Raw genomic sequence first — 14,382 nt, 5'->3', positions numbered from 1 at the left:
AGGAGGAGGTGCCGCGCGGCGGCCGCGCGCGGGGGCTGCCCTCAGCCATTGGGCAGCTCCTGCCCCGGGGGCGGGCCGGGCCCCCGGGCCCGCTTTGAAGTGCGGGTGCGGGGATGGCCACCGCCTGAAGGCAGCTGGGCATCTCCTCGCCTGCCCGCCGGTGGCTGGGGCAAGGGAGGCGGAGGAAGGGCCGGGGAAGGCCGCCTTCGCTCACCCCGGCGGCGGAGAGCGAGCTGGGGAAGGAGAGGCAGCGCGATCGCGGGGCGGCTTCCCGCGGGAGCGGGCGTGTGAGGGGAGCGCGGAGGCAGCGGGACAGCGAGGCGGGGCGCAGGGAGCATGGAGGAGCAGCGCGGTGCGGGGTCGGCCCAGGCGGCCGGCGGCTGCTGAGGCAGCGGCCCGGGGGCGCTGCGGGCACGCCCGTCGCGGAGCGAGCCATGCGGGTGGCGAGGTGGCTGGCGGGTCTGCTGTGCCCCCTCTCCCTGCTCGTCACCGAGTCGTGGGGAGTCCGCTTCCACCCGGGACAAGGTAAACAAGCGGCAACAAAGGCGGCGACTTCTCCGCAGGTCCCGGCCCTGCGGCAGGCGCCGTGCCCTGCGGAGCAGCCGCCGCTCCCTCGGCCGCAGGCGGGGAGGGGGGAGCGTTTCCTCACGAGTGGGGCAGCGGGGAGGCCGTTGGGGTCGCGGCCGTCGGGGCGCCCACCGGCAGCGGCGCGGACGGAGGGCGCAGGGCGCTCCGAAGCCGCGGGTGGTGGGGCCGGGGCGGTGGAGCGGGGTCTCGCCGGGCGTGCTGGAGGCAGGCCCCCCGCCCCCATCCTGTCACCGGACCCCTGGCTAGCGCAGGGAGTGCCGCGCTAGGAGCCGCTTGGGTGCGAGTGAAGGTTGCTTCTGTGCTGTTCTGTCAGGCTGAGTCTCTTGCTTTCTGTTGCAGAGACCTTAGTGAAGCAGCTCTCCTCCTACGAAATCGTCACACCTGTCCGAGTGAATGAATTTGGAGAAGTTTTCCCGCACACGCATCACTTCAGCAGGAGGAAAAGGAGCTTGGAGGCACCGCTGGAGCCCACTGCTTTTCGAACACACTACCAGCTCAGTGCATACGGGCAGGTCTTCCAGCTCAACCTGAGTGCTGATGCAGGCTTTGTTGCTGCTCAGTACACTGTGGTGCATATAGGGGCTCCACAGAAGCAGCCCTCCCCTGATTTGCGCCACTGTTTCTACCGTGGGCATGTCAATGCACAGGAGACACACATGGCTGTCTTCAGCATCTGTGGTGGCTTGGTAAGCATGTTGGTTACTTCCTCCTGTCTCCATTCATATTCTTCTCCTCCCTGAAAGAAATGTAGTGGGATGCCTTTGCTGCAGAGCTGAGCTGGAAATTCTCGGGCATCATTCCAGGTAGTTGATCATGAAGTGTCTTGGCATCGGCAGTTTGCAGTCATGATGATACTTCTTTGGCGGGATATACAAATGCTGCTTTCAAAGGCTCTATTGCTGTGGCCTGTAATAGAATTGGTTGATGTAACTCCTGACACCAAGAGCGTTATAATGGAGGAAAAAAACATGCCTCAGAAACACAGTAAGCTATTGTTTTGATAAAATGATGCTGTTAGTTGGCATCAGTTATGTTTGCAGCTTTATAGATACTGTGTGGTTATGAGTGAGGAATAACGGTGCTTGAGGTGATGAGAAAAGAACTAGTGTTTGACGTTTTTCTTCCTCTGCTTTCAGCAATGCTGCAGACATGTGTTATGTTCTAATGGGTGTACAGCAGTGCTCTCTAACACTTCTGTTACAAGTGGACAGGAAGCTTCGTACTAACTTCAGTGGGAGTGTGTCTATAAAACACTTAAGAACTGTATTGAGCAAAAAAATCAAAACTCCATTGATATGCATTCTTTACTTATCCCTTCATAGCATTCCTTATGTCTTGCAAAGTGATAATGAAGTATCACATGACTGTCTATCAAAACAGTTGTACTGTGTTGCTAAATCTTGTGTCTAGAAATAAGAAGATTGATAGCTTGGGCTTACCACATCACTGTTTATTGAATTGCGTGTATGTGTGACACGCACAGTGTAAAAAAAAAAAAAGTGATGTTGTGAATATTACTGTGAATTTAAGTTGATGTTGTTCCACATTTTTTTGCAGTCACTCAGGAAAGTAAAGGTGCAAGACTTTTATTTTTGGGAAACAAAAAAATTCAGCTTTTTATTCTAGTCTGTTTCTAGTACCCTATAGAAAATATAATGGAGATGACTGGATGCATACAGGCAAGTGGAATGCATATTAAGATGGTGATACCCATGATGGAAAAGATAATCAGAAACAATTGATACTTGAGACACACCTTTGTTTAGTGGTTGTTCTTGAGTATGTGGGTATATATCACTTTGTCTTCAGGTTGAGGCTTGTAGGCTTGGGTTAGTCCTTGGAAATTACTGGAGAAGCAAGCATTCAAAAACAGTAATTCTATATTCATCAAAGTTTTGCTTATACATCTTGCTTTACAAATGGCTGTCATTGGTTCTTGTCTGCATGATACAAACCCCAATTAGAACCTATACTAAATCCCCCTATATGTTGCACTTTTAACTCACAGAGAGAGTAGGAAAGATGAGGAATCACAAATACCGTTTTTTCCCCTCATGTTTCATGTTCTAGTAGATACTCGTACCATAGCATTGAGAACAGTGTCATCCTCTATATAGAGTGTCATCCTCTATATAGAATAAATATGATAAATTTTAAAACCGTCTCTTTTCAGAACTTTTATTGCCTGTTTTGATTCTGTCCTTGCAAACAGTCAATTTTCATTACTTGAAAGGACCACATGCACTGAAAATAATTTTTCTAAAAAACATGCACCTACTGAACTTAAAAGTTGTCTCAACTACCTATTATTTAGCAGTTCTCAAACTCTTCAGCACATGACCCGCTTCTCTGTAATAATTTGAATGTCTCACTTGTGTGTGTTTCTACTTTGCTGGTACATTGCAGTCTGCATCACCTTTATGTCCACTCAGAAGTCCTTGAGTGCCTTTAAACTGAGCCTTTGTATCTTCTAAATGAGCCTTGTGAACTTTCACTGCAGCTTCCAGCTGGACTTAGGTCCTCTGTCATTGCCTGGCTGACAGAGCACCTAGTCTGAGCCACCAGCAAAGGCCTTGCTGTCCCGGTGTTCTCAGGACCTTCTCTCACTGCTCATTTCACCTTCTGCCCAGTCCGACACAACCTTCTGTTTCACCTTCTGCCCATAGCATACCCAACGTTGTGGCTGTTTTCCCCTCACAAATGAAGCTGGTAAGGTTTTCGGAAGAGGAGGCAGAGCCTGGCATGGGTGCTGGCGCACTTTTTGTGCGACATGCCTGTAGTTCCCCAGGGTGGGATTGTGTGGGGATGAAGAGGTGGTCATAGCCAGCTGGTCACATATGTCTGCACAGAGTATCCTCCATCCTGACTCGGAGCCTTCAGCCTAATGTTCTTCCTCATCTTCACGCATCCAAAATAAGCGTTACATTCTTCATGTGACTGCCAGGGGAGACAACTTTTTTTGGAGTTGAGAAGAATGGATGTGAAAGGAAGGAGATAGATGTTGGGTGGAATCTTCCTGTGAGATCTTGTCTTCCCTGAATGCATTCCCCACTCCCTGATGGGGCTACCCTCAAAAGTTAGTAAAAAGATGTGGATTTTTTTTTTTCCCTCTAGGTTTTAAAAGTTTCATAGCTTTGTGCATTCAATAAACGCACCTGCAAAAATAAGCTAGTCAGTTATCACTCTTTTATTGAACAGTACCATGCTTCATGAATACATGCAAAGATTTAAGTGAGACTGCTCTCGAGCTAATACACTATTTATTTGAAACAGCAGAAACTGGACTAGTGACATGGTAGCCCTGTGTTTTGTTTTAAGTAAAATCTCTTGTCTTTGTAGGATCCATTTTCTTCAGTGCTGAACATGAGCTTGGTGTATGGAAATTAAAATGGAATACTTCTTTAAACTGTTAGGTGTAATTTTATCTTCTAGCTTTGCATATATAAGGCAATTGCTGTTGACCAATCCTGTAAAAGCTAGGGAGGTAAAAAGGGCATGGACTTATATAAGAAGGTACAGGAAATTTGACAATGGAATTTTAAAAATTGCTCTGAAGACGTGCGTGAGTGATCTGAAGTTAAACCAGGTACTTGAGTTCATGTTACCCTTTAAGTATCTATCCTCAAGCTCTGCGCTGCCTTCATTCACAGCTTCACTCTTGCTTCCCAAGTTCCTTTTCTTTTTTGCATTCTTGAGTGTGTTTTCCCCCTCAAGTTCTGATTTCCCTTTTCACCCTCAGTTAAGCCTTTTTCTGAGTGTGCCAAGAGTTTGTACAACCCAGAGTACCCATGGAGCATTGCTTAATGGCTCCTGACACCCTGTATGCGGTTCTGTTGTGTTACACTTCAGAGCATGCCCTGGGTTCAGGGATGCAAATAGTAAAGGGAGGTTAGAAGGTCAGCAGGGAGCCTGTAGTAATTGCAAGGAGGGAGTGTGTAATTAGGAAAGTTTGGGATGCCATCAAAGGCAGAAGGTCATTTGGAGTGATGGCCTGGGTGCCTAGTTGAATACCTGCTCATACAGACATATTTTTTGCATCTTTAGGGTAACTTTTGAAATTTCACACTTTATTTCAATTTATTTTCTTAGATAATGTATTTTTTATTTTTTTTTACTTTTTCTGCATTGGTCAATTATAGCTTCCTCAAACATGGGGAAACAAGATCTGCTGAGGACATTCCTGGATGCATGTAGACTAAAGAGACCTCTCAAACATTATCCAGACAGCAAAATCAAAGCAGTAAAAAAACCCCAACAAAACCCAAACAAACAACAACCCAAAATAATAAAAAACCCAAACCCCTAAAAAGTCATTTAACTTTGAAGAACATGCGGCTTAGAAGTTTATTGACAAACACTTTATTCAGTGGTATTTGCTTATACCTTAAAATGGGGGAGCTATCACTATTTGTAACTAGAATGAGCCTTCAATTCCTAGCAGGCCCCAGTCTGAAGAAAGGAGCTTTATTTGTATTTGTTTTAATCCGTAATGAATGCTATAAAAAGTTTTAGTCCTTTGAGAAGCCTGGTATTCTTTCATGGAGGTCAGGAATGCGTTGACTGAGGTTGAGGATAGTTAAAATCAAGTTTTTGTGAGCCAGGAGAATGCCTAAGTGCCAAAGGTATTTTATGTGACTACTGTGAGAGAGAGAGAGAAAGGTAAGAAAGGAGGAAACATACATCTTCTTGGGTGTACAGTCTCTGGCATAGAGACCAATTTCACATGCTCCCTGACTAGCAAAAGTTAGGAGTAGGAAAGTACACGTGAATCTCTTGCGTGGATTTGCTAGCTATCAGCTTTCTGCAGTCCAGGAAGGCAGGACTGCTTTCTTCTAATGTAGCTTCTGTAGTCTAACAAGGTCTGTGTGACAAGTTCCTTCCTTGGGAACTCAAGGAAGCCCATTGGTAACTAACGCTGTTTTACTGTACATCAAGCTTAATTTTGTGTGGAGAACTGCAGGAATATGAACCTAAGTGTGGATCTTCAGAATTTCTTCAGTGCAAGAGGTTGTGTTTGTTTTTTTACTAATATGGGTCAGCAGATCATGTTTCTGAGAGATTTTGAAAACAATTCTGTCTGCTACTATGGATGAGTGCAGTGGTTCCTTTTCAGGGAAAGTAGGCAGTCCTGGAATTTATTTTAATGAAATGTAGTTTTTAATTGTTTGGTTTAAAACAAACCAACCCCTAAAAACTTGCTAGAAGCTAGTCCTAGCATAGCCAGCATCTAGGTTTTGTGGAGATCTAGTGCAGGTAAGAGTCCAGATATTTGCTCCCCAGTTTTGTGCTGCTTACTACTACTAACTTCAATGAAATAAACTACATTGGTTTTCCAAATGAAGTTTTAACACTTGTAATTGGAAGATATGCTTACCTTAATGTAACTTAAAGCATTAACTTACAGGCTGTCACTTCAAAAAAAGTTACCTTCTACATCTGAACACCAGATTAGCTTTCAGCATTGAGGTCATGTTTATAAACCTGAATGAGCATCCATAAGTCACATACTAGTTTTTATAGATTTTTATCTTAATGTAGAGATTCCATCATAAGATAGGAAAAATCATACTAAAACGTCAACTCGAGACAATTTTTGTTTGGGCAAACTATGTCTTATTGCTGCTGACTAGCTGACATCATCACTTTCCCTCAATAGTTCTGGTTTCACTTGTCATATAGGTATACTCATTGAGACTCTAGTCCTACAACAGTCAAAAATTTCAGTGCTTCCATTATTACCCTGTGCATTTATTCTATCTCTCACCAGCACAAAATAGTTTGAAGTACAAGGACTGACTTTGCCAGTTGAAAATAAAATGGTTTTTTGGGTTTGGGTTTTTTTTTCTGTTGTTTTTATAGCTAAACAGAACAAAAAAAAGGGTCAGGAAGTAGACCAAACTCTACCTCCTCTACATTGAAAAGATCTAGATGAAGATTTTTATACTTGATTACTTAATTTGAATTTTTCATTTGATTCTTCTGCTTTCTTTTACTGGCTATTTCTTCTTTTTTGCTGCTTTCTTCTCTGATTATTTATTCTTTTGCTCTTGACTTAATTTCATTTACAATTTTTATCTTGTTTACTTTGGTTTGTTTTCCTATTAACTTTTCCCTAATTTATATTCTCAGAAGCAGGACCAATTTTTAAATATTTCCTCTTCTGTAACACTTGATTTAGCATTTTTCAACAACAGTCTATTTTAATGACTGCTGTTGCCTGAAGTCTTTCCATTCTTGCTCTGCTGGTCACAAGATGAATGGTATATATCTCTTACTATTCCTATCTCATCTCTTTTTAGCTTTGTAGGCACTAAATGTCTTTTTGACCTACAACTGAGAGTGGACCATAACACTTGAATTTACTTGACTGTGATCCTATAACCCAGAGTCAGTTTCTACCTGCCTGCCTTGGCAAAATCACTATTGATCACGCACTTTGTTATAAAATAGTAAGACAGCTTAGGTCCCCTGTGCAGCTGTTACAAAAAAACCTGAAACGTCCCCAGTATGTTGTCCCCAAGCTTTTTACATCTCTGCTTGTCCTGAAAATATCTCCACAGATGCTGTGCTTTTACACTTGGACCAGCACAGATCAGCAAATACAGGTGGTAATTGCAATTGTAAACTGAGAAAATACACGGGGCTGTGAATTGTGCAGCTGAGGTCTGTCACAGAAAGTGCCTGTCAGAAGCAGTAGGATCTGAGTATGTATCTACCTTTTTGCTATTAATTCTGCATGAATTGCCCTTTATGTAGGCATGTCCCAGTCTGTTTAACCTTTTATGTCAGGGGTGCTCACCCAGCGCCAGCCTGCCTTTAGCCTACATCCTGCATCTGGTACCCTTCTCCCCTGGTAGCTGTTTTTAGCATGTTCTATTTGCCAGAAAAATTGTTCTGATGGCTGCAAAGCAGTGGGCAGCTACAGGAGGTTGGATTTACTTACACACACGTACGTGTGTGTGTGTGTGTATATATATGGACATGTTGGTTAAATTTCCAGGAAGTACACAGAAGGTACTGTACATGAATGTAAGTGATAGCGATGTCAGGGGAGGGGACACAACATATGGCCCCTTTGCTGTCACTAGGTGAGTTAAATTACTGAAATGGTGTGCAAAATGGCTTTTTTATTTTTTTTTCTGGTCTTAATTTAATGCTTCCAGCCCCAGTTAGCAGTCAACAGGTATCATGGATCTTGGGAAACTTTGTACTCTTGGGGAATAAATAGGCTTCCCATAAGATAACGTATTTGCAGTAGTCTGGGTTGTAATTCTGTTTCAGACGTACCCTCATCTAGAAAATGGCAAGATTATATGGTAGCAAAGTCAGACACTGAGAGCAGGTCATACCTTCTGGATGTACACATATTGACAAAAGTACTCAAGGTAACTTACTGTGTGGTTTACTAAAATGGGTGAAAATCTAGCCATACCTTGCATGTACTTGAGTGGTAACTGCCTGATAGTGTATATGAGGTTGAAAAGACTTTTTGGAGCTATTCATCTCCCAGTAAGAGAAAAAAGTGATTCTGCATGTACTTAAAAACATCAAAGCTAGGAAGTTCTCTTTAAACACAGATAAGTTGCAAATGTACGTTTGCTTGACATTTACGGAGACAGACAAAATTGTATGATGGCGTTTCCTCCTATATTAAGCGTATAGATCCCCTAGGTCTGTGTTCTGTGGGAATACTTAGCTTGATGATTATTATGTGTTAAAAACAAAACCCTTAAAAACCCTTAAAAAAGCAAAGCCACCCAACCTCCCCCAAAAATAATCCCACAACCCCCCCCCAAAAAAAACAATCAAACAAAAAAAACCCCTTCATGTATATATATATATATTTCATTTTAACAGTTATTGCAGAATACCTGCTTTTCCATAATGAAATATCCATGTATATATTTATGACAAAGGCTGTTAGTCCTAATTTTTGACTTGTTCACCGTGAACTGTATATGAAGGTAAAAATTAATAAATCACCCCTCTTTCCACTCAAATCAATCTTGTTAATTGCCATGATCTCTGCTCTTTCGAGCTGTCTTTGTTATTGTAACATTCTCTCAAGTTCTCTGCTATTTAGCTAGTCTGTTGTTACAAATAGTATTTGGAAAATCCTGGAATACCATTTTTACCAGGCTTCAGCCAGACTTTCTTGCCTAGAATAGCCTTACAAAGTGATGTTCAGGGTACCTAGAGCCAGAATTTACATTTCCCGCAAGAATATTCTTTTCCGTATGCATTATGCAAAATGGAAATACCATGGGTTTTTTGTGTGTGTATGTGTTCCTGAGTGAAAGTAACTTGGTAGTAAGGATGCTGGATCCAGTGCTGTGGTTAGCATGGTTAGATCAGGTGTGATCTAAACATACAAATAGGTAAGATCCCTTTAGGAGTTTACACGTAATTTAAATTCCAATCTGGGATTATGTAATTTTATTTAACCAGTGATTAGGTGCCTTTCCAGACCAGGACACTTCTGAGCATAGGTGGGTGCCTCATCAGTTCTGTTCAAGGTGTGACTAAGTGTGCTAAAGGTGTGATTCCTATCTGCTCATGAAATCTTTAACATCACAGAATTTGTAAGGACACGTAGTTAGATCATGGTTAAGCTTACAATGAAAGATTTCCCCCCCCATAATAAGCTTTTAGCATTTTATTCTGTTTGTCTCCAAGAACTTCAAATATAACATTGCTTTCAGTCACTTCTGAAAAGGTGTTCCACCAGAAAACACTTACTCATTGCTAGTATTTCTTCCCTGTTGCTTAGCTGGTGTATTATTTATTATTTTATTACTATTTTCTTATTTCTATTATATTAGATCTAGTTTTAATTAATACATTAACTTGCAACCACTACCTCTTGTTGTCTTTCTAGCTGAATTATCTTCTAGAAGAAATATTTTTTCCAGATGTTGGCAGTGTACCGTGATCAGATAACCTCTAATACTTTTTTCTTCAGTGAACTAATGAAGCTATACTTAAGTCTTTCATTAGAAAACATTGTAGCGGTGGAGCAGGAAGGGTGAAGGGCTTCTCACATGATTCAGAAGAGTTTTGAATTAATATACGGGGGAGGGAGGGGAGAAGGGAACAAAACAGTACACAAGGAAGGGATTTTGTAGTTTACTTTGACCATGAAAGTACTCTTGCTGTAAACTACCTGCACGTTTTTGAGCTTGAATTAAGAAGCTATACCATCAGGGCATGAAAAATGCTTGAGTACAGGAGTGGAGCTTACCTGAGAGGGAGTCTGCCAGTTTAGACTCATGTTTTCCAGAACTTCAGTTGTTCTTTCATGATTTTTCTGAAACCTTTCCAATTTTGCTGTTGGACATATTAAGATTAATTCCACGTTTCTGAAACCTGCTATATATCCCTTATGTTTTCCATGTGTTCTGCGAAGTTGCCATTACACGAGGATGTAATTTGTATATGGGCATGGTACATACTTTAACCATAAATTCTGCAATATTTATTTCTACTACTCTTGCAATAGAGCAAATGCATTGATTAGGACTATGCAGTTTTAAGCCACTTTAAACCACTAAGACATACCATATACTGTGAGTAGCTATGTTGATCCATTGAACCTTGAGTTAATATAAAGTGTCTAACTCTTCCAGAGTATTTTAAATCCAAGAAATAAATTAACTTTCTCATGTGGGCTTTCTCATAAATTTCCTCAAGACTATGCATATGCATAGTCTTGGGTAGCACTCCTTCTTTGGACCACTTATTTATGATGTGCAAGAGACTGTTTTCAATTTTGTACTCCACTTCCACGGAAGAGATCTTTTAAATGTACTTTTACCTCTTTATCTGAGAACAGAAATAGAATGTTTCAGGCAGATTTCTTGTTATATGACTTGAGAGGCATCTGTAGATTATAAGTAAATCCAGTTCATTTCTGATTTCATTTCCTGCAAATGCTTGGGCTCCTGTTTCAGCAACCTGCCTCTGTATATCTAAGTGACTTTGGTCTATTTGGTTTTACCAAAAGTATTTTTCATTTGGATCTCAGACCTTTTCTGTGAGTGCCTAACTCACGGCAATAGCTCCGTTTGTATCAGTGGAGTCTGTCACCAGATTAAGTATTGCTTTCATGAATGAAGGACTATAAAACAGACAGTGTACCTGCTGACTGAATTTTTGTAGAGCTATGTGTTAAGAGAATGAGGAGATAACCGTGTGTAGCTAATGAAAATCCAGTTTTAGTCTTCATAGAGAATTTAAAGGATTGTAATTGGCTTCAAGCTCAATGTCCTCTTGGGTTTTAAATGACAAATAACATATACCCTTAAGAAAGAGCACTGTGTACATCTCTTAGCCTTGTTTTTTCTCACATACGATATGAGTTCTTCTCAACTTGAGAAAAGGAGGTGCAAAAAAATTTATTGTAGCCTACTGGTAGGAGGTGTTCCTTACTAGTCAGTGGTAGTAGTTACTTGTTTATCTATACATTGTTGAAGAGGAGAGAATTCATTGAGGAAAGAATGGAAGTTTGTTGTTGTTGTAGTCTTTTTGATCACTTTTTCTTCCATATCTAAACAGACAGTTGATTCTGGGGTACTGTGCAAGAATCAGTGGGCTGGAGAGTGAGCAAGAGAGAAGGAGCCTAGCTCCATTTTTCTAAAATAGTTAGCCCAAGTATCTTAAAAAGTGGAATCTCCAGTTTTAAGGACACTATTGTGCCTTCTTGTATTAATCTTTTGACTTAAAACAAAAAGCTAAGAATAATTATAAGGTCATGAAACATAATATAGGATTATTCCCCTCCAGCTGTCTTAACTTTTTGGGCTATAAGTTTATGGTATGTTATGTATTTTCTTGGGTACAATGAAGGAGATTTCATTCTTTAGCTTTCTAGGCAATGTCTCTAATCACTTACTGTGAAGATGAGCATGGTTACTGCGGAGTATCTCTTAAGAGAGGGAGAATTGCCTGCTTTTTTCTTCCCTGCTCTAGATGCCTTCAGTGTGCCTTTTTTCAGCACAGGATTCTGGGTTTCAGTTGAGATACATGTGTCAGTTGAGATACTTAGAGTAATAAAAGTTGAGCCAGAGATGTTGCCAGGCATTTCACATTGTGTATTCATTGTTAGGCTCAGCTTGACCTGCAGGCTTTGGAGCACCATCTGAGTTGCTTGATGGTCTGGTTTTACACTAAACTCTTGCTGATATGAATTTGCTTTTTTGCCAGGAAAAATGATTCTCCTTTCCAGGGGACCCTTGCTATTTCAGTTGCAAAATAGCTTTAAAATATCTTTCTTTGGTAGGAGGCTTAGATTTTTAACTGCACAGAGGAGTTGGTATACAGAGCACATGATTTCTATTGCTAGTGTGTAAACAAGTGTGAGAGTGCATATCTAGAGGATGGGCAAGGCAAGAATACTTCTTTCAGAGTATTAGCAATCCTAGATTAACTCAGATCAGTCATGATGCCTCATGTTGACTCTACCAATCCACTGGATAGGATAACGGTGCATAAATGTGGTTTCGAATTCCTAGACAGCATTTTTCCTTTGGTAGCATTTGGTTGTCTAAGCATGGGGTTAGGAGTCTGAGTGAATTTTCAAAGCGATCAAATTCACTCAAAACATATGTCTTAGTGATTTTTTTTTTTTTTTTTACCTTTTCTTTTGAGTGTGAAATGGTAGGAAAATATAGCCTTGTTCTTGCAATTCATCTTTTGCAGTGGAAGTCTGATATTCCGGAAGCTGAATTTGGTTTAAAATGTAGCACAAACTCTTTCCGTATTAGTTCTGTGCTACTATTCTCATAATCGGTATGTTTGTTGTAGCTGAAACAATTTCTTTGTAAAATCTGAAAGCTTGTTAGTTGGAAAAGCCATTAAAGAAACAAATACAGAATATCTGCTGTAGCTACTAGGAGTAGTAGGAGGGAAGTAAAATGTATGTGTGGAATAAAGCAGTAGCAGTGAAGTTTTCAGTTAAATCTAAAATATTTGAAATGTCTCTTACCATAAGCCCTATTTCTAGATATGTCAGGAGAAAAGAATCAATTAGCATGTTAGTATTCACAAATAGTATGGGGTCAGATTTATCATGTTTTGGTAATTGGGACTCTAATAATTTATATTAAAAAAATCAACATGAATCTTAGCATCAGCTCTTGCTGCTTTGTCCCTGAGTGACAGGCTCTTCTTGTCTGTCCCTGTCACTTTGCCCAGAAGGTTGCACCTACTTAGGACTAACAGACAAACTATGGCATATCTGTTTTCATGAGGCCCTTCCCAGGGAGGTACATAGTGTACTTGGTACGCTCAGTCTGCCGTCCTCTACAAACCACATGCCCTGGAAACGCTGGATGTGAGAAGGCTGAACTGAACATATAAAGGATTCAGCATGAAGACTACTTGCAAAGAATTTAAATGAAACTGAGGGGAAAAAGTGTTTCTGTGAGTTAGATAAAACACTCTTCAACACAGTATTTAGCTGGGTCTTTTTCGTTCTGCAGCAAAGGTGATGCAGAGGATTCAGTCGTAATGGGTTTACAATAACTAATTTTGATGATACATATGCCATGTATCAGGCAATATTACAGATAGTGTGACATGCCTGAAGCCAAACAGATTTTTAAATACGGAAAACTGATAACTGCTCAAAGGATCCCAAATTCAAGGGGATATATAGTTCCAGTACAATGCCCTGCACACTAAGGTAGTCTGCAGCAGATTTTAAAAGATTATTTGAAATAAAACTATTCTCACTTTTCTCGTGTATCTTGCTCTGCCACTCTCTCTATAACTCTGAGTTTCAAGGTTGACATGAACACTTAATCTCTTAAACCATATTATGTAGATTATCACTGTTCTCTTATTGGTTGTGCCTCACTAATATGGGAAAACAGCTAAGAGGATGCAGTGCACCTGCTCCCTCTAGGTGCTTAATTGGCTGAAGTAAGGCAGTTGCCAAAAAGTCTGAAAATAATTTGATGAAATTCTTACATGGTTTTTCCTCCTCATAGTCTCCTGAAATAAGGTACTTAAGCCATAGGAAACTATGAATTTGGTTAGAAGTGCAGAGAGAAAGAAGAGTTTGTGTTTTAGGATTTCATAATTGAATGGATTATGGGGCAGGGGGTGGAGGAAAGGAGCTTAATTTTTGTTCTTTTTCTTTGTATATGTGCCAGTGCTTTTGTTAGTAATCAAGTTCCTTTGGTTCCCATTACATAGTTACCCATGTGTGCCTGCTATAGACAGGGGGGGAGGGGGCAAGAAATGAGGAGAAAAATGCATTAATGAAACTGTCAACTTTGAATTCCTGGAACTCATTTCAAAGCCTTTAAAAAGAATATCAGGTTAACACTGTTTGTAATCTATGGGCAAAATGCAATTTTAGAAGAAAAATATATAAATTATGTGAAGGACAGAAGGCAACAAATGAGTCTAGAATTTGGACAGCATTCAAATCCTGAATTTCTTGATGGCCTCTGCTCCCCTGTGCACAGTTCCTAGCTACTCCTGCTTGGTTACACCTAGATTCCCTTTGCTTTTGTGATCTCCTTTGTTTCATTAACTCTGTATAGTGATTACCTATGATACATTGTTAATACACAAAGTAGTCTGTTATGAGGTATTCTGGTGAGACCAGTCTCTGAAAGCAAACTTCTCTTTGCCTTACCTTCAAGCTTCCATCTCCAGCTTCCATTGAAGCTTCTTCTGTCTCATGTGCAAATTTACTTCCATTAATTTCAAAATAGTATCATACATAGTTTATTTCAATTAAATTTTTTTTATATCAGTATTTTTAGTGGAAAGTAAATCAATTAC

The 14,382-nt window shown here is 40.7% G+C and overlaps 1 protein-coding gene across 3 annotated transcripts in view; it reads left to right on the top strand.

The window, feature by feature from the left end:
* Positions 1 to 236: 236 nt before the first annotated feature.
* The window catches only part of ADAMTS20 (ADAM metallopeptidase with thrombospondin type 1 motif 20), a 105,347-nt gene continuing 91,201 nt past the window's right edge, over positions 237 to 14,382 (top strand). For all 3 annotated transcript variants that reach the window (XM_075744984.1, XM_075744976.1, XM_075744967.1), the window contains exons 1-2: positions 237 to 525; positions 928 to 1,274. In XM_075744984.1, coding sequence (XP_075601099.1) covers positions 435 to 525; positions 928 to 1,274 — 438 coding nt within the window. In that variant the 5' untranslated portion in view covers positions 237 to 434. The remainder of the gene's footprint in view (positions 526 to 927; positions 1,275 to 14,382) is intronic.

The sequence above is a fragment of the Balearica regulorum genome, chromosome 1 (genome assembly GCF_011004875.1).
Source record: "Balearica regulorum gibbericeps isolate bBalReg1 chromosome 1, bBalReg1.pri, whole genome shotgun sequence".
Taxonomy (NCBI): Eukaryota; Metazoa; Chordata; class Aves; order Gruiformes; family Gruidae; genus Balearica; species Balearica regulorum.
Note: the sequence above shows the minus strand (reverse complement) of the source record. Positions and strands in the feature narration are given on the sequence as shown.